Source organism: Meleagris gallopavo, chromosome 5, assembly GCF_000146605.3.
Source record: "Meleagris gallopavo isolate NT-WF06-2002-E0010 breed Aviagen turkey brand Nicholas breeding stock chromosome 5, Turkey_5.1, whole genome shotgun sequence".
Lineage (NCBI taxonomy): Eukaryota > Metazoa > Chordata > Aves > Galliformes > Phasianidae > Meleagris > Meleagris gallopavo.
The window spans coordinates 26028430-26051449 of NC_015015.2; the positions used below are offsets into that span (position 1 = coordinate 26028430).

The 23020-nt window shown below is 36.6% G+C and overlaps 1 protein-coding gene across 3 annotated transcripts in view; it reads right to left on the reverse strand.

Moving 5' to 3' along the window:
- SIPA1L1 (signal induced proliferation associated 1 like 1) overlaps positions 1-23020 on the reverse strand; it is a 152899-nt gene that overhangs the window by 10995 nt on the left and 118884 nt on the right. For all 3 annotated transcript variants that reach the window (XM_019615609.2, XM_010711501.3, XM_010711500.3), the window contains 6 exons: positions 18705-18854; positions 13830-13954; positions 10972-11090; positions 8278-8717; positions 2659-2898; positions 1473-1638 (listed from right to left, as the gene is read on the reverse strand). In XM_019615609.2, coding sequence (XP_019471154.1) covers positions 1473-1638; positions 2659-2898; positions 8278-8717; positions 10972-11090; positions 13830-13954; positions 18705-18854 — 1240 coding nt within the window. The remainder of the gene's footprint in view (positions 1-1472; positions 1639-2658; positions 2899-8277; positions 8718-10971; positions 11091-13829; positions 13955-18704; positions 18855-23020) is intronic.

The following is a 23020-nucleotide window of genomic DNA, read 5'->3' on the forward strand; positions in this document are numbered from 1 at the left end:
TTTTTCCAGCTGTCAACATTTTTTCATGCATTCAGAGCAACAATTTTTTTGTAAGATGAAATATAAATCCTGCAGTGGGCAGAAACGACAGTTTAAAACACAGAATGTTTTATTTATTGGTGTGATAGTCTTGGTAATTTGCTGAAATTTATCAAAAGCATAACCTCAGTTAACATATTTGTTACCGTTATGAAGAAATTAAAATTAAGGTAAGAATGGATTCACTCAACCCAAAGCAAAAAAATAAAGTTTGGAACGTTCATACTTTTTATAGTGCCTCTATAGGCCTCTTTTACAGGTAACTTCTTTGAACAGAAGGGAAATTCTTGGAATGACAATAATCAGCTTGCTCAAAAATGACCAATGGGATGTTTTTGCTTGCCTGTGGCTCACTCAACACGTGTAGCACAAAGAAAGTTATCTTACCTTGACTTCATCTAACCTGCCCTAAGTGTAACATCTGCAATAGTATGTCTATTGAACCTAGAATTCAGAAATTTGACTAAGCCATTTTGGGACTTTTCTAGCAGAGGAAGAGGCTCTCTCTTCTGCATAGTTGCTGTGGAAACCATCTGGGGTAGGTGGCAAGTGAGCTGTGATGCACTGACTCTACATATATAGAAAGTGCAGAAATCAAGAGATTTTCTTCAAAATGATAGATTCTTAAAATAAATTCTTAAAAATACACACTTCATGATTATTATACACAAATACCAAACACCTCAGGAAATGTTTGCACAACTATTCTATATAAATATTTAAGTTTGAGGAGCATTCTTGGCCCTTCTTAAGGAATAGGATTAGAGAAGTGGGAAAGCACGCATATTGCAAGAGTTTCAGTACTGTCAACAAGTTGCAGTTTAGTGCTGCCATCAGAGAAGAGCAATTCAAATGCACAAGACAACATTACAAGATTACAATTACAAGATTTCTCATATGCTAGCAGTCCTACATGATGTTCTTTGCAATTAAGTACACAGTTGAAATACTATTGCAGTGACGAAGAATGCAACTATTCCCTAAATGTTTTCCTCTCCCAAGAACAGTCTGTGACAAACAGAAGGCTTTCTGTTGATGATAATTCAGACAACGTCTCGTTTTTCATTTTCTTATTATGGGTGAGAATGGGAGAGATCCTATTTGAGAAACTCAGAAGCCATTAATGCAAAGTATTGAGTACAGAACACTTCAGTTTCTGCCGCTTTGAAAGCACTCAGCATTTTCTACACAGATATTTTAGAGCTTCACAGCCTTCATCCATTTCCAAACTGTGACACCTTTTGCTGTATCAGTGATGTGTCCAGGCAGTGATGAATTTCCTCATCAAATTCCCCTGAAGTACAGCTTTACAGATTTCTGTTTTGTGTCAACAGAATTGTGACTTGGATCAAAATAGGATGTGTGCATTGCTGTTAAGGTATTCTCAGATTTCACTCAGCTGTGACAACAGATATCCAGCCTTTGCAACATACCTTGAAATTCTTTTGGGATTCAGGTGTTGGACTATCAAGATCTATCAGTTTCTTCAAGTCTTCTTCAACAGTGGACTTTGATGCTCGTTTTGGTGATGCTCGCAGATCTCTTGCTGATGCACGCAGCCGAGGGTGGGCCATTTCATTGCCATCACTCTGGTGACGTCTTAAATGAAATGGAACAGACACATTCAGGTCTCAAAGCCCTGGGGCAGGAGGCATGGATGAAACAAGAATTATAGCATCCTCAAAAAGAAAGAGCATAGGTAGAGGGCATGAAAGAGGAAAGGAGTTTCCCTAATACAGCAGAGCCTCATCTTAATGAACACCTGTTGAAGCAATCAATTTTGACACACGTTGAGGTTATTGTGAAACATTTTCTCAACAAGGGACCAAATCTGCTAAAATAATCCATATTTTGCACAAAACTAAAAATAATGTATTTCTTAAATCAGTGCAAGAGCAACACATAAGCGAGTTCCTTTAAACTTTTTCTCTCTTTTTTCTGCAGCTTTCACAAAATTCCATCTCCTTTTGATAATCAGTTACTGGCATCATCTTGGAATTCTGCACTGACTCAGTAGAAGTCAAGAAAGGATAAACAAATTATTTTAAATGGGCTTTCCAAATCACTTGCTTTCAAAGTCATGTTAGACTTAAAGAAACCGTATTTTCACTAGAAAGTTGTTTCTCTGTTTCTATTCCAAAAGAGTTGGCTGAATATTGTAACACTGCTTTAAGCCAGTTAGACAGGATGCTGGGAGCAACCTAGATGAGCCAACATGGAGAGCCACGGAGCTCATACCATGCACAGTACTACTACATGAGTGAGAGGCTTAGAAAAGAACTCAGCCCTTACCTTAAGATGATTTTTAATATTTGCTGAAATAACATTTTGAGCCTCCTTTAAGAAGTCCCAAGGAAAGATAAGCTTTAATAGAAGTGAAACCCATACTGTGCAGCAAAAATAATAATTTTTAAAAGCATCTTATCAGGGAATAAGATTAGCTGACTATCAAATACTTAAGCCCAGTTGCAGAACTCATTATGAGACTAAGTTCTACTGTAGAATAAGCATTCTATTAGATAGCCTTGAGCTTTTTTAGACAGAGAAATGTCACAGATTTTAATGCTTCCATACAATTAAAGCCAATAACCAAAGAAGAGAGCTAAAAATCATTCTTACTTTCTTGTATCCATAAACCCCACAGAGTTTATCGTCCCTTCGGGCTTTTTCCATCCAATCAGATACTTGCTGGTAGCACCCTGGCGAGGGTAGAAAGTCCTAGGACCAGATGAGGAGGAAGAGGAGGAGGAGAAAGAAGGTGCAAGCTGGGGAGAAGTAGCAGAATGAAGCTCTTCTTTAGGCGAGCTTCTGGCACTGGTGAAAACAACCGGGCTGGCAGAGTGTCGTGAGCTCATGGTACTGGGAGAGAAACATAAAGACAAAATTTGCCTCTAATGTGCATACATGCATATGTAAAGAAAAATTTGGAGCACATCATGTTGCACTTATCAATAGTAAGTAAAGAAGCAAAACCGATTCAGCCTCCTTAAGGCCCTACTACCAACGTTTTATTGAAAACATCTCCTACAGTCACAAAAAGTTTTCTTATCTCTAAGGAAACAACATATCAAGCTGCCCTACTCCCTCCTTTACAAATAGGAAACCTAAGGTTCATTGTGATTAGCAGCTTTAAGGTAATACATGAGATTGTAACTAAATTTGAAAAAAGAACCCAAGTCCAACTTCTTGCTGGAATTCCTGGCTGTGGAACAAAACGTATTGTTAAGGAAGTTAAGCAACAGGGAATGTCCCTCTTTGAGACTCCACAACAAGCCATAGAAAATACCCATATATCTTTCAAAAGAGAGCTTCCTGGATTTTGTCTAAAAAGCAGTTACTGTTTAAAAAAAAAGAGGGACTTAGTAAAATTGCTGAGTTGGCATATGCCACAATTCATCTAGGTGACCAACTGCAACTTATCACTGGAAGAAGGTGACAGTAGGGGGCTTTAAATACGAGCTATTTTTCAGATATGATGATATTAAAACCTTATGCAATTTGCATAACATCAGGAGCACTAGTGCTTAAGGCAATATTTAGTTCAACAGTCTTAAAAGGTCAGGCATTTCTAGTGATAGAGCAAAGCTTTGTATACAGCCATAGTACTGAAATAGCATTAAATACGTATAAATCAGTTTTTCATCAGTTCTCCTCATAACTTAGTCACATTTTCATCCCTGTATCCAACACTGCAAGGAGAAATTTGAAACAGATGGCCTTGTGGTAAAGAACAGTTTCTGACTGAGAAACAAAACGTTAGCTGGGAGGCTGAGCAAAGTCACTGAGCAATTTCCTCATTCTCAGCTTAATAAAAGATTCTTCAGTGCTGTTTTTGTGTCATGATAAAACAATCCATTCTCATGTCTCTGTCTGTTAATGAAACAGAGAAAATATTTAAGTTAAATTTATATTGCTACCTGGAAAAATAATCTCACTTGCATTCAACCTTACAGTAATAGGTTATCTAATGTCAATTGTCTGGCTCTTGTTGTAGCCAATGGAGAGGGAAATACCCTTGCAGGTGATTCTCCTCACCTTCAATCAGGTGTCTCAGCCAGGGAAAATTATGCTTTCCAGTTTTTCCTCTCTACTGACAACAGATGGCATCTGAAGTCACCTTCAACTATACCTTTCTCCTTCAGATGGCTGAAGTGAAGACTCAAAAGCTTAGGAATGTAGATTTAGCAAGCAGTGATGGCAGGTTTCCCTCCTCAAACAGCACTGCCTGCTGCTGCCCACACTCCCACCTAGTGTACATGAGGAAGGCAGTGCGTATTAGAGGAGAGATGCATCTCCTCATATGTACACAAATCAGATGATAATAATACAGATTTTATTTTCATTTTTTCTCACTCATCTGTACCTTTGAAAGACCTTACAAAAAATGGCAGACTAGAAAAGCAAAGGAAGAGATATTTCTGTCCATCAATCCTATATATTTGGTTGCTGCACATCATGGCCTTTATTTATAACACAAGTAAACAACTGATAGCAAGAAAACAGGGAAAAATAGGAGGTAGAGGGAGTAAATTTCTCTTCATTCTTTCTTCTGTATTCGGTTTTCAATACTGAAAAGAGAACTCCTACATACGCTGAGCAAAACAGCCCATCTGTGAGGCATCACCACTGCAAAATTAAAACAGCAAGATTTGTGGAATATGTACATCTTTAAAGGAAAAAAGTTGTTGTTTTTTTTTTTTTATTTTTTTTTAAATTTTAAATTTTAATGCTTATCCCCTTCTGAAGACATCCAAGAATTGGTGAAGTCTGTTGCCTCAGGACAGGAAAAAGTTTTGATCACACTTAAATACTTTAATCTTACTGGGTCAATCTCAAGGAAGTGTTATTTGTGAGAAAAAAAAATTGATAAAAATTAATAAGTTGGTAGTGCTGACCCTTAATATTACTATGCAGAAAACACAAAAAAGGATATTCAATATTTTCCACATGAAATGTATATAGAGATATAATATAAATATATAACTGTATATATATACATGAAATGCTTTATATGTATATAAAATGTGCATATATTTAATAATTGTATTTTATTATATATCATCTTGTATATAAATACTCTATATTATAAGCACTATTGCTTAAATATTTATTATATGTCATGTATAATACATGACAAGAGCAGTCTGGTGGATGAGCAAGAAAATTTAGCATACAGTTTTTAATATACTTTTCTTTAAAGTGAGTAGAATATTCTGAGCAGTGGTTTTACAACATAATATTTTGGGATACAGCTTCAGGAACTATATGCAGAACTGTGAAAATGCCTGAAGTTTTCTTCATATAAACAAAGGCGAGTCAATAACAAGTGTATCTCTTTCTGTCAGCATGCTGAGAGCATTTCTGAGAGCAAAAGGCTTTGGATAAACCCTAAAATAAATTGGAACTGAAGCTTTATGGTAGTGATGACGAGTTATACAGTGCTTGACAGCAGAAAGCGTGGATTCTGTAACAGACAGCTGGACCAGCCTGCTTAGATCTGGAAGGAATTCAGTCCTCGGTCCAGGACAGAGAGATGAGAGCCTTTTGCCACTTGGTGGTCTCTCACTTCCCAAGTGGAGTACTGAGACAGGAAGGATTAGAATAGGGAAAATTTCAGATATTGCATGACAAGAATTTCAGTTGAGTTTTCATAAAAGAAAAATACTACTTAATCATTTTGGACTAACTATATTAAAAATATTGTAATTACAATACATTGGATTAGAAATATCCATAATTTCAGTTTTGCTAAAAGGGACGTAAGAAACTACTCATTTTAGGTGGAAATGAAAGTTTGATTTATTTATTTTTTCCTAGGGAATAAATGCCATCAGCACATATGGCTTCATTTAATGACATTCAGCTGTAATGATTCTGTATAATTACTGGCCTACATAATGCAGTTCTCCTGGGATGCTATGAGAAACTTGCACGATCATCAGGAAGGAGTTTGAGAAAGGGGGTGGAGAAGTAACAACCTAGCCAAAAGCTCTGCTGTAAAAGTTAATCACTATAATTTACATTTTGCCGCCAGTTCTCAGGTACAAGTTCTTTTACATACCACCAAATGATCATAACACTAATTATTGCTCCTGTCTTCTATAGACACAAACACTCTAATTTGTGGCTATTTTCTTTTCTTTTGTCACTGAGTTCTTTTCAGGGCCAAAATTCCTTTTCTTCTTGTCAGAAACCCAACTCCAAAGATGTCACAGCTGTTCTGGTATGAACGAGGCAAAAGGTAAAGGGTGAGAAGCAGCAAAGGATAACAATTTAGAAACTGACAGAGACAACAATTAAGCTGCTCATTTTTCACCAAAAGCAGCTTTCTCAGGATCATCCTTCACTCTCCTTCTTGAAGTAGGCAGCAGTTGCGACACTTAGAAGTGCCAGGTTGACAAGCCCCTGCCTGCTCTTTGCCATGCCCTTGCTGTCCATCTACCCAGGTCAGCCAGCTGACAGTTGGACCCAGGGTCTCCTCAGATCAGCACTGCTGTTTAGTGTGTAACCATCAACTGAGGACGCCATGAGAAACAAAACAGAAGCTAGTCAGTCCAGACTGTGCCTTTGTTTTATCGTAAGGCACTGAACTTATTTTCTCATCTTCATGTCAGTCTGTCCTTGTCTCCACCAGAATAAAGAGTATGGATGCAGTGCTTGCAGCATGGGTATCATGTCCCACGTACTCTACAAATTGCTACAACCTCTCTTCTTTGTGAAGAGCTGCTTTAAATGAACAAGAAATTTCATTTTATTTAGCTTGAAAAAAAACATGTAGAAGACTACTTCAGTGTCACTGCACAAACACCAATTAGATTAGACTAAGTCAACCAGAGAAAACAACATGTTTTGAGATGATAAAGGTAAGAGCTGGAAGAGTGAAGACATGCATATTGCTGCTGCTAGTTACATTCAGACAAGTACTGCGGGGCATTTGATAAATTCTAATGAACATCAAAAAGAAATACATATAAACATGCATGTCTTAAAATAAAACTTATAACACTGCAGATAACTACCACAGAAGTTTTCTTCCAAGAAAGGGGGAAGTGGTAAGGTTGCCTCAATTCTATGTAAATTGCCTTCCATAGTGTTTTCTAAAGATTTGCTCAAGTCCTTCAAGCATGTGTAGCTGTTGAAAACACCTGTCTCAAAGACTTGGATGGAATAACATGAGCTTTACTGCCAAAAAGAGACAGAAAACCAGAGTGGGACCACCATTAATAGATAACTAGTAAGAAGCACCATGACAAAGTACATGGAGACAGTTCATTACACTGCAATCTCAATGACAAACTCCATTTGCAGCTATTATATGAAGAACTGTTAAACTGTCTGATAAACACCTACCCTTGCCTAAATGTAGCTTTGCTCAAAATGAATAGCAAATAATGCTTCAAGATTTCATCCTTAAGAATAAAAATGCAACAGTCAGTCTCTGAAAAAGCAACAGATATTTATGATCATACACTTTTCTAAAAAAAGCCATTTCTTCCTTTTCGTACAACACCAAGTATTTTTGAAAATGTACACCGAATATTTTTTGTAAATGGATTAGAAAAATGGTCTAAAACATTGTCTGCCTCTAGCAGCTCAAACGAACTCGTAAAGTGGGTATCTTCCATCTAAGGTGTTTGGGTGCTTTATACCCATACTTGGTATATCCAATTTTAAAAACTGCAAAACTAATGGAAAGAGGGGATGTCACAGTAACATGTCATACCTGCAACTTGTTACAGAATGAGATTAAAATCTATATGCTAGCACTCTCAAGCAACTTGCTCTCAGTGCTGATCATAATGGCTATAAGGAGAATTCTAAACAAAAAGATTTATATAAAAAAAGTAGAAGACATCTGAAACACATACTTGCAAGACTAAAAAAAATTCAGAATAAATTGTGCATTACTAAAAGGGACTGATTTAATTTGTATACCAACTGCAGATCTTGCAAAATACTTCTTACAAACATATCAGGCACTCATCTGTCTTGTCTAATAGCAGTAGTATGGAATATGTTGTCAAAGACACTAGTGCTAGATGAAGCAGCAGACGCAAAGACTAAAAATGGTCTTAATTTACAAGCACTCTGCACAGTAAGATCTCTCAAAACACTGGTCAATAGACTGGTCAAATAGAAGCCTCAACTTAAACAACTGCTTCTTGCTTTTATCAGGTTAGAGAATGAGAATATGAAAATGAATGTGGAAGTGTCAATCACATTAGCAGTGAAAATTACCTTGTATGTGAGACAGCATCACTAATACTATAAGCACTGTTCTCCCTTGTTAGAGGATTGGAGGCTGGTTGACTCTTGCTGTGAATATCCAGACTCAGTGAAGACTCAGCTTTTCGGTCAATGTGGCTCTCTTTTTCTAATGTCCTATCTACAATGGAGACCACTTCACTGGAGCTGTGCCACAGTGGTGTCACTTTTTCCTTTGTTAGCCCTGTTCGGGGAGACGTTGCTGCTCCCAGAGAAGCAGTGCTGCCATGGCTAGGTCCATAGGAAGTCGTATCTATGCCGCTATCAGCCGAAGTGCCCTGAAGATAGTTGTAGCTGTTCAGCTCTGACTCAGTGCGCTCTCCACTGTCATACCACTTCTCATCACTGTGAGCACTGGAGGCATTGCTGGAGAGAGTATTGCTGCTGGAATGGCTGGAGTAGTGGCTGTCAGACTACAGAAGAAACAACAATAAAAAAAATCCCAAACATGTAGGTTTACTTCATAATTATGGCAATGGAAGAAGAATAGTAAAGGGGTAAGTCCCCACTGTACAGCAGAAATTTCTCTACCTTCAGGTACTGGATAGATACAATCAGGAGACTCTAGAACTCTAAAAATTCATTCTAACACAATGAGTATTGCTCTGTTCTCAGAGCACATAAGATGTTTCCACAGGGATGTGGAAGTCATGTTTCAGCAATGCAGGGAAAACCGGAGTAGTTCATAATTTTGTCATAAAATACTTCACATTGTTTTCTTTCAAGTATAATTCTACTCAGGCCCAACCAATGAAACTGACAGAGCTGTGTAGACTTTGACTTGTTTTGTCACTACTATAATTAAAGATATTCTAATTTTTACAGTCTAATGCTTTAGAACATGATACATAATCCACAGAAAATGCATAAATTGTTTTCCAAAAGGCAGAATTGCAAGAAAAGCAGCTTTGGTACAATGCTTTGAAATTGCCCCATCAGCACACGACAGTTTCTGGCTGGATTGCGGGTTCTGTCCTTGGTTACAGCCAGTTGTTATGAAAAAAGTGAATTCCAGTGATGCCCACAATTCCATAGTGGGCATCAGTGGAATATCCCATTACAGAAAGAATTTCTTGCTATACTCATCTCTGCTTAGTAGCTCACCCTTCAAGTATTTATATTACTCTTAATTTCAAATTTTATTTTCCATTCAAAGAACACATCTAAGTTTTGATCATCTAAATAACCAGACTTAAAAACTTGTTTTTCCATTATGAAATAGACTTGTTTGGTGACGAGATGGCCCCAAAATAACAGAAGAGACAGAAAGGACATTTAGAACCACCCTTTCGATTTTGCCTACTTGCAGAATTTTACCAAAGAGAAATGGGCAGATAAAATATTAAAGATTAGATACTGTTTCTACTCTCACTGGAAAAGAGGGAAAAAAGAGAATGGATTGATAACCAGAGGAGGAAATCCCAGTATCCACATTGCTTATTATACTACATCAAGAACTGACAGAAAAACAGGAAGAATATCAAGTTGATCTAGTTATCTCCAATTAATGTTACTGCTCTTCATTAGTAACTGTATCACTCCCTTCATCCATCTGTCTACATAATAAAGATTTACAATAACAAAAACTAAATGAGAAGAATGCAAGCATCAGTAAATCTAGTGTTACATTTTGCACACAAGCTAATGAGGTAGCTATCATATTATTATATGGTCAAATGAATCACATGGAAAACAAGTCAATCCAAATACAAAAACTCATAAGAATAGGAAGACAGGTGTTTTGTTTGTTTTAAAATAATGAGAGCACGTTGTTCTAAATTAATAACCTAAAAGAAACACTGCAAATTGCATTCAAAGAAGAATGCTAGTAAGCAGAAGTAAATAATAAGAACTAAATAAATGCAACTCATAGTTTGCGTGTAATCAGTCAGCACGACTCTATATTTTAGCTGATCATAAAGACGATCATCTGGCATAATGAACAGCAGATTAAAGAATGTTTTCTTTCTTTGGTTCTAGTGACTGAAATAATTTCCAAGAGATTTCTAATTCTTGAATATTACTGCAGTTAATCTGTCTCTCTGTAAATAAATCAGGAAGTGACAGCCTCCAAAACAAAGTGCACATTTAACTATTAAAGCAGAAAGGTAGAATTTGCCATTTAGAAATTAAATATAAGTAAGAGATTTCTCAGCCAGATTCTGGGGGACCTATTCCAACAGTGTGCAAGATTGATTATGGAAAGGAATTAATAGTTACAGCAGATGAGGAAAGTGGAGAAAATTTAAAGAAAAGCAAGACTTCTAGTCCTGTTTCAAAGAAGCAGCTTTCTGAGTCTTGCAACGCACAACGTATTTGTCAACTTCATGTCTCCCATGTGAAGCCTAAGAATAGCATTGTAAACTCCCATAAATCCTCTCCTTATCACAAGATAACAGACAAGAAAGTGCTGTTCATCTGTCAACAAAACTTTATTAACTAATAAATATTTTAGTACGCCCTGGGTAGCTTCTGTAAGGTTCAGGAAGTAACATCTGCTTTATCACTTCCTCCAAAGTTTAACAGAAAGCAGGGCTTGAAGATTTTTTTCTTTTCCATCCATCTTTAACTGACATTCTAAATATAGTTTTGAACAACACATTTGGTATGAAGAGCTTTTGAAACAAGAGCAAAATATTAAATAATTCCTTTTTCAGAATAACTTACATGACCCTGCTTATTTGGAGACAAGTGAACCACAGGATCCTGCCTCATCAGTCTTCCACTGGGACTCTCTCTGAAGGATGGCAGTACTTTTGATACTGCTGGGAGATGACATGTTGGTTCTGCAATACAGCATACAACAATGTACTGAAAAGCCTATGCAGCACAAGAAATAAGAAAGCATGCACTCTGATTTTACACTGCAATTTTTCCCACTGCTATCATTACCCAAAGACTTTGAAAACCAAAGGGAAATTCATTCCAAATAAAAACTATACCTAAGACAAAGCACAGGTGAGAAACTGAGGGCCCATTTTGCCTAGCATAAATCAGCAAGACTTCATGAAAAAATGCAAAAACTTGCCTTTTTTTTTTAAAAACAACTTGAGCAGTGCCACACCCTCCTTGTCCAATAGCAATTTTTCAGAACATTAAAACAGAACAATATTCATATTCACAGTCTATTGGCATTGTACATCATTATGCATGTTGGCTGAGGATAGGATTAAAAGAAAATTCTGAAGATTGCATTTCCTTACATAGTATTATTCTATGCAAGGCAGGACAATAACAAAAGTCTAAAGTGACTGCTTAAATTCACACATTTTTCTCCAGCAGAACTAGTACAGATTTCCTGTCAAAGTTAAGGTGAACTAAGTAAATATTTTCTAGCTGCAGAAGTAGCAAAATTTGTTGAAATCACAATATTCCTGTAAAAATTGATGGCTGTGAATGTGGAAACTGAATAGATGTTCAAAAGAATTGAATTCTTACTAACCTAGGAAAAAATGGACTGAAATCAAACTACTCAACTTACATAGACATTTTCAGAAGTGCCCTTTGCCAATTAGGCTTATTCTTTTTTCCCGGGAGATAACTATGCAGGGGTGAAGGGGGGGTCTAGAAGATGTTCAGATGACCCTTTAGGCCCTGTAACTGCTTTCTCAGAGCCCAAGAACAGTAATTCAAAATAATCTTACTTTTAGCTTTTTTTATAGATGGTATTCTAGTCCTGTGCTTATGCAATACTTTGCATTTCTAGAAATATCACATTTAAATAGAGTATGTGTTTAACAACAGCCATTGTTACGAGCAGTTCTTTAAAGCTTTCTCAGTACAGCTTTGGTTTGTTCATCTTGATCTGCAATATCACTAGCTTTTAAAATTACTTTTTTAAAAAAAGAACTCTATTTCCTCTGGCAAATAGTAATGAGCAGTGTTGGTGCACAAAGAACACAGATTTTCTGTAGCTAAGAGTGGGCAGGAGGAGTGAGTGTGAATTCACTGCACCCAATGCCCTATTTAACCTGATACAGATTATCCCAAGTGGAAATGTGCTTATTTGGCATTAAACCAAACTTTCACCTAGATTCAGAATGGCAATAAAGTCTGCAGTCGGAGATGCAGTTTCCAACTGGCACTCTATGAACGCAGGACAATCCACAAGAGATAAAATACAGGGATTATACGTCAGCACACATTTCTCAGCCTCTGCCAAATGTCGGAGCCATTTCATCTACCACACAATTTTTCCTGCTCATTCTGGCCTTACTTTTTTATTTTGCTAATATGGTGACTCCTGACATTTTAGAACAGGTCTTGCTGGCAGCTCTTCTCAGTGCCAGCATCAACACACAACTGTTGGTCTGCAAAAGTAATGCTGAGAAAAGAATCGGTTTTACATGTCGTTACCATCACAACAGTATCAAAACATATGCGATTAAAAATTGTTCTGTCAAAATGAGAACTGCAGATTGGTATAATCACAGCTTTTTAGTGAGAAGTATGGGGGGAGTTGTGAGGGAGGGACTGACAGATGGTTTCAATAACAAGGAACAGCTCACTGATGTTGTGAAGGTATGCGAACAAAGTGCATCTCCAGAACCTGAAGATCACATTTCCCTTACTAAAGTACTGCTAAATTTGCTGAACTTTATTCTGTTTTCATCACAACTTGATTTATATAAAACAAAGAAAGAGCTGTGATGCAGCACAATGATCTGTATATACAAAGATGGAAAAAAGTACGGAATTGCTTAACCTATGGTAAAAATAAAGTTAGGAAAAAAAAAGTCTAGCAATTTTGGCCATATTCATCATGTTGGATCAATGCTTTCTGAAGATAGTACAATACCACTGGTGTCAACCTCACTGTTATCCATGCAAGCTAAGCCATTGCTGTAGGGAAAAGGTCTATGTGCAGAAACTCCAAATGAAGGCTTAACAATGCAAATCCTCAGTACCCAGCTGTTTCACATAGTTAATATGTTCCCTCAACTGACAGTTTAATTGCGAAGTGCAATGAAAATGTATACACGGCGGAAGGTGATTACCAAGCTATAGATTTACCTTACTATTTAGACTTTAATTGCATTTTTTTTTCCATTTTGTACGTGGTATTTTTATAGCTTCAATGATCAAACAATCAATTTGCATTTATATAGCACCATTTGAAAGGGAGTATCACAAGCACTTTAGACAACCTAAGCAAAAATTAAACTAAGTTAAGTCACTCAGGAGAGCAGGTGAGGTCAACCAAGTCCTCAAGAGCAAGGCAAATTAATAAGTGTGCTTACCCAACTGCTTCTAAAAGGACATAGTGTTTCAAGGTAAAAGCATTAAGGTAGATCTAGTCCCACAGCCAAATGCAGAACTGAAATGAGTTCTTCCTCAGCTGATATTCATAGGTCTCAAGGACACAGACCGCAGAAGGTAGTCTATGCTCAAGATCTAATTATTCATCCTGATGAACAAAGTTAAACTTCCAAAGACACAGTGCACTCCTCTGCACGAAGAGAAGTATTGCCAAAGTCACCTTGTGGTTAGCACGACTTGCTCACTGTAAAGAATTAATTACCTACCCATCTGGTCAGCGATACTATCCTCACTTCTTTGCCAGCTGGGTGTGGATTTGCCGCTACCACCCGTATCTGATTGCGTGCTCTGCCTGTCAATGGAAGCAGGGGATCTACGGCTAATTCCAAACCTGTTGTAACACCCCAAAAACAAAGCAGATAGTGATTTTAAATATGCATAGATTTCACATACAGGAAAAAAGAGCACTTATAAGAAGCCAGTGTGAAACTGTATGCCACAGTAAGGCATAGCATGATCCCCTTTCCATTTAATTGTTGTGGCAGTGCTCAGCACCTATTCAGTACCTTTAATGCATAAGATAAACAGTATACATTATTTTGTTGAGGATTTTTCATCAAGAACATTTGGTTACACAGTACATACAAGTCAAAACTAGATCCAAACCATCCAGGAACAACATTACAGGCTTTTGTTTACACAGACAGGTGACAAGGCACTTACATTACTACAAAAATTGACCACAAGTAAAATGTGTAAGCTTGTATGAAAGTCACATAGAGGAATGAGGTGAATTTATTGGGAGTGGATTTCAAGGATGGATCCCCTTACGTGAGAAATTGCTATCTTGAATCTAATACCAATTAGTATCAGAAGTTAGGGCAGTTCTGCTATTTTCTTTGGTTCTAAGCAAAAGAATATTAAGGTCACACTTGAGTGACGCACACACAGATTCAAACAACACAGATTTATTTGGGGCAATATCATACTGCTAAGTATTTTACTTAAGAAGTTACAAAGCTGACAATTGGTTAAGGACTCCCAAAACCTGGGAAGTACGAGTTCTCATGTAAAGTTTTGGATCATTAAGAAGCTTGAGTTGACTAGCGAAAACCAAATCTAGTAGCAAGAAAACAGGGATACATATCTATTGCTGTGAAAGAAAGCATGCAGAGCAAAATAAAAGTGGGTCTGATGAGACTTGAAAATCCTGTTAGTCAGATGCATTTTTGAACAAATATGCAACACCTGTAAGAATTAGAACTATAATTTTGTATTGCATAGTTGGGTTCTGAATTACCAGGTCAATCCTTAAGAATTCTTCAAGAATAATGTTTTTCTCTTTAAAAAAAAAAAATTATACATACTCTGGAGGAAGAAAAAACAATCCAAACTACATGCAGAGTATAACACCCAAAAGAATTCCAACCAATATATTCTGTATATCAAGTATCATCTCTACCTGTCAGTGCTTAACATAGTAACAGAAAAAAAAACATCCCAAATTGATTTCTACTTAGACTAGTAGCCACAGACTGCCTGCATGACCTCTAATACAAAAATGACATCTGCCAAATCATCAGAACTAAGTCAGTGTTGTGATCCCATTTGAAAGTTCTCCAACTCACAAACTCAATAGAACCCATCAGAGAAAGACTATGTAATTCAGAACAACATAAGCACACTCCTATCTTTAAAGATAAGCTGCTGGAATATGTATGTACAGCCAGCATAGCTCCAAAATGTCAAAGTTTGAACTTGGGTCTTCCATTTTTTTTAGCCAAACATTAGCCCTTTTTTCATCTCTCCTGGCATAGCCAGTATATGATTTGTTGAAAAAAAAAAAAAAAAAGAAACATCTGGACACCTGCTCTGTGAATACAAACACTTTAAACTGAAATTGCATTATGTGGGTAAAGCTTTTCCCTATCCATCCAAGTTCCACATGCACTATAGCTAGAAGTTCAGTCAATCAAATACCTAAATTAAATATGATGAATTCAATGCCAGTTCAATAAATGCATAAAGAGCCTTAAAGATAACACTTTAAAAGCTGGTATACTTTAAACACTGATCTCAGGTACTTTTCAAGCTTCTAAGACTTGTAAAGCATTTTGTGGGCAGTGTGTTTTCATTATGAAGTAACCAGACATCGGTATATTAAAGAAAAAGCCCCAAATCCAAGAAATCTTAGTTTGACCAAGTTGCACTGCATCCATATTTTACTTTCCATATGTGGTTCTCTTACCTAAAGCCTATACATTTGTATATATGAAGAATTATTTTTTCATGTGGTATACTTTATCTCTAAAAATAGCTGCACATCATAAAGAAAAATATCACATTGCTAACTTTATTTCATTAAAACTACTGCTCTACTACTTGAAAAGCAAGACACGTTAATAAATGAATAAATAAAAATGCAATGACATGAAGTGAGCTGTTTAAAAGTGGGTATCAGAAGTGCAGGTGGTGCTGTATACTATCCTGATTAAATAGATAGCCCATCAGTATGTAGCGAGGAATCTGAATACTAAGCAGAAATCAAGCTAGACTAAATGAATGGGAAAATGGCTAAAATACACACTTTTAATATACAGTCTTTAGAAGAAACTCATTATTTCAGTATTTTCATTACATTTGCTATCATTTATGATGTGTACATACCTTCAGGTAAGCTCAGGATGAGTATATGAAAAAAACATACATACATCAAGACCCATTTGGATATTCTTTAAAGCATTGAAGTTTCTGTTTACATAGGGATGTAAGTCAGGATACGGACAATAATGTAGAAGAGGCAGCAATTACTGCTCTCATGTCTGACAAAGGTTGGATTTACACCCACATTTTCAGTCATTTTAAGTTTCACAAACTATTCAAAATCAGTCATATCATGCATTGAGAAAGAAACATACACACAGATTCTGTAGATGAGATTTTCTGCACTAGGAAGTCACAAGGATTGGCACATGGAGCTTCACATCAGGAAGAATACCTTCAGGCCATGATACCTCTTCAGCCAAGTATTTACTCTGACACCTCAACAATTGAATGCTACTATCTCTCCCCTAGTTAACAATATATATGGGTTACTCTCTGACCAGCTCTATCTGGTATAGCAGACACCTCTACAGGGCTGCCTGGAATTCAGTCTCATACACATTTCAAGAGAAGTTGCACAAGGAACTGCAATGAATTTCTCAGCAATGTGACAAATGCTCCTTTGGGAAGCATGGGAAAATTTCATTCTTAATGATATTTTTTGTGCTTTCTCTTTAGCCTGGTAGATAACATCTGGGAAGTCTTGAGTAAACATAATTTGTGTGTACAAGGACAGTATGAGATGCAAAGTGCATTCCTTTAAGGACAGAATTGACAAGTCACATCACTGGAATTTTATAAATGATTTTTTTTTTTTAAGTAACAAAGTTCATTCATTAAATACTTCTTTCATTATTCCATTAAACTGTTGTTCACTTGGACTAAATTAAAACTTGAAAAATAAATTGTGTATGCAAGGTTTCCAGGATGCATCTCCTTGCTGAACTTGCAAAATGCTCGAAGATGCTGCAGTGAACATATGTGTACAGTTCCTGAAAGAAGGAAAAGGACTGAGGAACAGTGCTGGTGTGCTATGAGGCCAATTCAAAATGAAAACACAGCGTGTGAAAATCCCTTCCCACTCAAGCAGTTATGGTTGTGATGGTCTATGGACGTATGGCAGCAACAATTCTTCTCAAAGCAAATGATGCAGGTGGAAAGAGCAGACAACATACTGAGAGTACAAGCTGCTCTTCAGAATTGAAGACAACACAATTGCTGCTGGCATGAATGAGACAGAAGTATGCAGCATAGATAAAAAGTTAAAGTGCTCTTCTGAGCTACAGAGTTCTGCACATTTGCTTAAAATAAAGATCAATGGGTTTGGGGCAAATCTCCTAATGTCAGCAGGACCTTAGCATGAACTTAAATAATGGCCTGAACAGTAACAGTCTCACAGATAAAGGCCGTCATGAACACGTGCAACAGGGAAGAGATAGCTTCCTCTGAAAAACTAAAGCCAGGCTAGAAGGAGAATACTTGGAGGACAAATCTTCAGTGCTCTGAAACAATGAGCAACGCTCGTTCAAATACATGCCCTGAAAAGCACTCCATGGGCTGATAATGAATATTGTTCCTTCCTAGACACTTAAACAGCCAAAAGATTGTTGCTTGTGTTTAAAGAAATAAATAAAAAGAACAGTAGCTTGTACTAAGCAGTTCCAAGAAATGATATTTAATCTTGGTAATTATGTGATTTTTTTAAAAATACATATAAAGATATTCTACTTTATAAAAGATGCAAAATAGAATTAATTACACACAATGACAAGCAGTGTACTCAAGATTTCACAGGAAAGCTTTACAGTGTGAACTATCAGCACTTTTGCCCTTTCTTTTCTCAACAGGAAATAATTTGAAATATGGTAGATTGCTCTCTTATTACCAATTATTTTTTTTCCCTACTCAGAGAAGCTTGATTTATTGCTTATTTCAGTGTTCTCTGAAAATGATACAGATATAATTTCTTCCTCTGCAAATTGCTCCTTACACTGACACTGGATCACTTCAGAGTTTGGAGAATTCTGGAAAGTTGGATGAGAGTGCCCTAAAATAAGGCAGCTATGAATACATAGAAAAAAATCTAGCTATGTATTATTCAGCACCTTTGCGCCTACACATTTGGAGTCACCACTATATTGCTTCAACTATTAGCATAGACTGCAAATCCCCAAACCTATTATTTACTTTATTTTAGAATCTAAATCTGTGAAAGGAAATAATTCGCAGTACCTTTAATTTAGATTTTTAGAGAGATATATACGTCCCTTTATGAGCTTTCAACCTGAGCTCTGTTGTGGATTGGGATGACAGAGAGAGGTTAGGGCACGAAGGAAAAAGGCGGAAGCAAGGAATTTTAAAATGTGACTTCCAGCAGGCGTGACAATTATATTTGAGTACAAACATCCTTTAATGTATTTAAAGAACATTTGGCAGGAGCTTGTGTAAGCACTCCCTCAGTTTAACATACATTACAACAAATGGAACGGAGACAAAAGACTGCCTAAAAAAGAATATGAAAGAAGTCTAGTGCCTACCCCTCTGGCATAGATTTTTGTCTGTATGTGCTCCCAGCAGAGCCTGTCTCACTTGAGGTTGATAAGTTGCTTGGAGAATTGCGACACTGCTGCGACCGTGCTAATGCAATGGACGAAACCGTCACGTAGACATCAGAACCAGGAGACAACCTGTTCAGAGCAGAGGAATCGGTCACATCAGCAATTCAAACAGCAGTAGCATAATGCAAAGCATGATGGACATCAGGGAGACAGTAGAAAGAGTCACTGTAAATCTATTCCTTGTGGACACTGAGGAAAATCAGCTAACAAAACATGGGTGTAGAGGAGCAAATGAAGAGAGGGCAAGTGCGTGAGGGGAAGAAATCTCAGCACACACTAGGAAAGCATCACATTTTCTAAAGTCTTGAGTTGCTTTTGCAGATTGATTGTAAGGAATAATGAAGCATGATATTCCTCTCCCAAATACCAAACAGAGCGATCTATTTCTACTTTTCAGAACAAACTCTTGCCTGGAATTTAAAGTTGTCTATGCAAACTCAGAGTATCAAGCTTACACACCTATGCCGCTTGTCCGCATTCAAGTTAAAGGTCTAAAAATGTAATATTATTTATGAATATATTTAAATTCTCCCCAGCTTAGTGTTCTCATATAAAATATTAGAGGTCACTGAAAGTACAGACCTGAGTTCTATCAAGTCTTCTGTTGGAAAAACAATGCAGCAAATGAATTGGCTAAAATGCATTTGGGCTGGAAGCTACACGCTTATAACTATTTACTTGTACATCCTGTTCTGCAGTTGAAGTCTTTTCTAGATCATATTCTGCTTTGTGCATTTTGTTTCCCAAGCCCCAAATGAATTTAGTGCTGCCATTAAGTTTTTTGTTCCACTCAACGGTGACTGAAGTCATTTAGCACTTCTGCAGCAAGCTAAGATGACTGAATTACGCCATCCATGAACAATAAATTTTACTGTGAATATAAATCTTTCCTCATTCTAACTCAGAAAAAAACCCTGCAACCTACACATTAGAAACTGCTTAAAAACTGCTTATTAACTCTAAAGAAACACACAGCCGACTGTTTCAGTACACCAGCTGGGCCCAGAGATTCACAAGATCTTAGTCTACCCACTTAATCTGTATTTGTAAACAAGTGACAGACTCTCACTCACACTCACTATAAGTACTTTTAAAATTCAAAAACTTTTCTGAAAATAAATTAAAAAGACACACCAGCAGCTTATGTGTTTGTGTGTACATTTCAGTATATGCATACTGAAATACATTTAAAAAAAACAAACAAACAGCAAACTAAATCTTAAAAAGGGAGAAAAAGCAATAGGACAGTCAAGAACCCAGCTTCCTGACTGCAATTTCATCAAGTACAAATCAGTAACAGTAACTCTTTCCCAGACAAGAAATGAATGACAACTCCTGATCATCACAAGTACAAACAATTAATTACCTTCTAGTCTACCAAAAGGAATTTACTTTATTTCACATTTATCAAGCAATATTTCTGAAATTATTTGATTGTAAAGTAAACAGCTCAAAAGTTGAAAATTTGGGGAGCAGTGCATCCATTTTCCCAGAGGCGCTTTTATAAAGAAAAAAAACAAACCAGTCTGGCCAACAAAAACATGTCCTTCAATAGTATTCACAAGTCTATATAAGCATATACATTTAATTTAATATCAACAGCAAGGAAACCCTTCAATAATTTCTGTGAAATTATTTTTTTTCTATTGAAAAAAATGATTACATTTTTACTTCAGACTCAGCTGTGTCTTTTCTTTTCCCCCTGTGCCTTACTCAGAAGCAACAGCAATGTTCAGAAGGAATGTCAGGATTTCAGAATTGTGTCACGAGTTATAACTCATTTACAAAGTTGAAAGACCTCAAGGGCAAACAAAATTGTTATAAATGTGATCTGAGCAGCACTAAGGAACAGCCAATTAGGAAGGACATCCTATTTACTTAAAATGGAAATACATTTTACTGGTAAACTCTAAGCACTGCTGAAGAACATCAATAGGGAAAGACTTTCCTTTTACATGTAACAAGCAAATAAGACAGAAGAACATGAAAGTAAATCTGCTCAAATCGACTTTTTAAGCTGATTTGAAATCCATTGATGAAAATCACTTCCCAAGACAAAAAGGGCATTGTTAGCAATATGGCCCTGCAGTTAAGACATTCTATGCTTGTTTTTTATATATAATTAAAGCAAACTAAAAGTGGCCATTATCTATTTTAAAAGACAAATTTGAGAAGAAATTCCAAAATGGTTAAGTGCATGAGATCCATAACTGAATTTAAAAGTAGGCCAAGCGTCCACTGCATTAAAAAGATACAATTACATTACAGTCAATTGAACTGGGATTGTACCATGCATGATTTAGCTCTAAGAGACCTACTTCATCCTGAAAGGACTGGTTGAGTATTGCTGTGTACGGGAAGAAAATCATCTTTTGTGGAAACAATGAGTTGGATGGGCATATATATGTTTAATATGACAAAGACATTGAAAGCATCCATCTTGCTCTTAATTTAATTTGCTGTAATTTTCTCAAGTCTTCAGCTTGCATATGTACGTAACATAAACATCACAGGAAAAAATGTTAGTCTAGCACGCTTTGTGTCTGTGTCCTAAGTCACTCTTTTATTATAAGATCATACCCTGGTCCCCTCTCAGTCGTACGGTGTTATTTTGTCCTTGAACAACTTCCACAAGAACTGCACAGCTCAGCCATGCAGGAAGTGCAGGCTGACAGAAGGGAAAGGCTGGCATTATATTAGAGGCACTTCCATGCTGACTTAACAAACTGAATTCTCATTTTACACTTGCTACAGCATTCCATATGATCACTGGTGTATTCGTTAAAGACAATTTTTCATTCATTGTCACTAATTGCAAGTTTCCCAAAGGCCTTATTTGATTCTGAGGCCTGATTTACTTCTGTGCCGAGAATTTACCAAAGCAGCTGAAGCTTTAATTTGAAGCTGTAATTTGAATACATAAAATATTAACAATGCTGGGCGCAATTCCAAATTTGAGATGCTCAAAATAGAATATAAGAAATGATTAGAACATACTTTCTCTCTCTACCTTTGTTCTTAATCTGAAGAGGTCCAAAGAAATCTATTTTCAAACAAGAGTTTTGAAAATTCAGTTTAATTAATACGTGTGAAGCATTCAGGAACTATAGTAATGGGCACCACTGTAATGCTTAGAGGGGAATTAATAATTGCATCTTTACAGTGGGATTTGAATACCATCCAGTAAATAAAGAATGGAGTAATGAAGAGGAAAAATATTAAATAGTTGTTCTTTAATGAGCTTCACTTCAATTTCACTTCAACTGTGTGAAGTGAATGAGGCAGATGTTCTCTGTTAAAAAAGAATCTTGTAATTTAATCAAGGAAAGTATCAAAAAGTACAGTTACATAAAGAGCTTGAATAAAATCGCACAGCAAATCTTAATTCTGGCACAATTACTTTCCAAGAACTTGATTTTACAGTCCTAATCGTACTGAAGCACGCAACATTTCTCTGAAAACACTGACTGCCTGCTCTCAGGTTAAAAAGGAAAACAAATTGTTTAGAAAGAGAAAAAAAAAAGAGGAAAGAACTTCAGAAGGTCTGGAAAGGAATAGATAAAACAGAAAATACAATTATGCCATCATATTGTACCTTCTCACACCACACTACGTACCTTCATGAATATTTTTCTACAATTTGATTATCACATTTCAGAAAAGATGTAGTACTACAAGGAAAGATATGAAGGGAGGCAAGAAAGTGACTGGAGGTACAGAATAGGTTCTGTACAAAGATAAACTGAACAGGCTTCAGATGTTTTTGTTTGTTTGTTTTTTTAAATCATTTCTGCCTGTTGTCTGCCCAAATGTGAATTACACGAGGTTAAGCAAACGAAAGATTATTCATCTTTCCTCACAACAAAAGTATGGATAGGAGAACTGTAAACTGCAAAGGCATCCAGATACCACACACAGCTGTTAAATTACAGTATGGATGCACCCAACTCTCGAAGTTCTTAAACTACGGATAACCAGGAGACGGCTGGATCTGGTACGAAGTCATCCTGATTTACAGTTATGCCAATAGCTCAAGAATATTTCTTATGCTTTTCCCTGGTCCCTGCTAATGGCCACTGTCAAACAAGAGACCAGCTCTTGATCACAGACAATGTGGTACTTCTCAGAAATTTTTGGAATGTGAGTTTGGCTGAAGATATAATAATTATAACAAACTTCTGCTTTTTCACTGCTATATCCAGTTCTAGGTCCTAGTGTCACTAGAAAACACATTT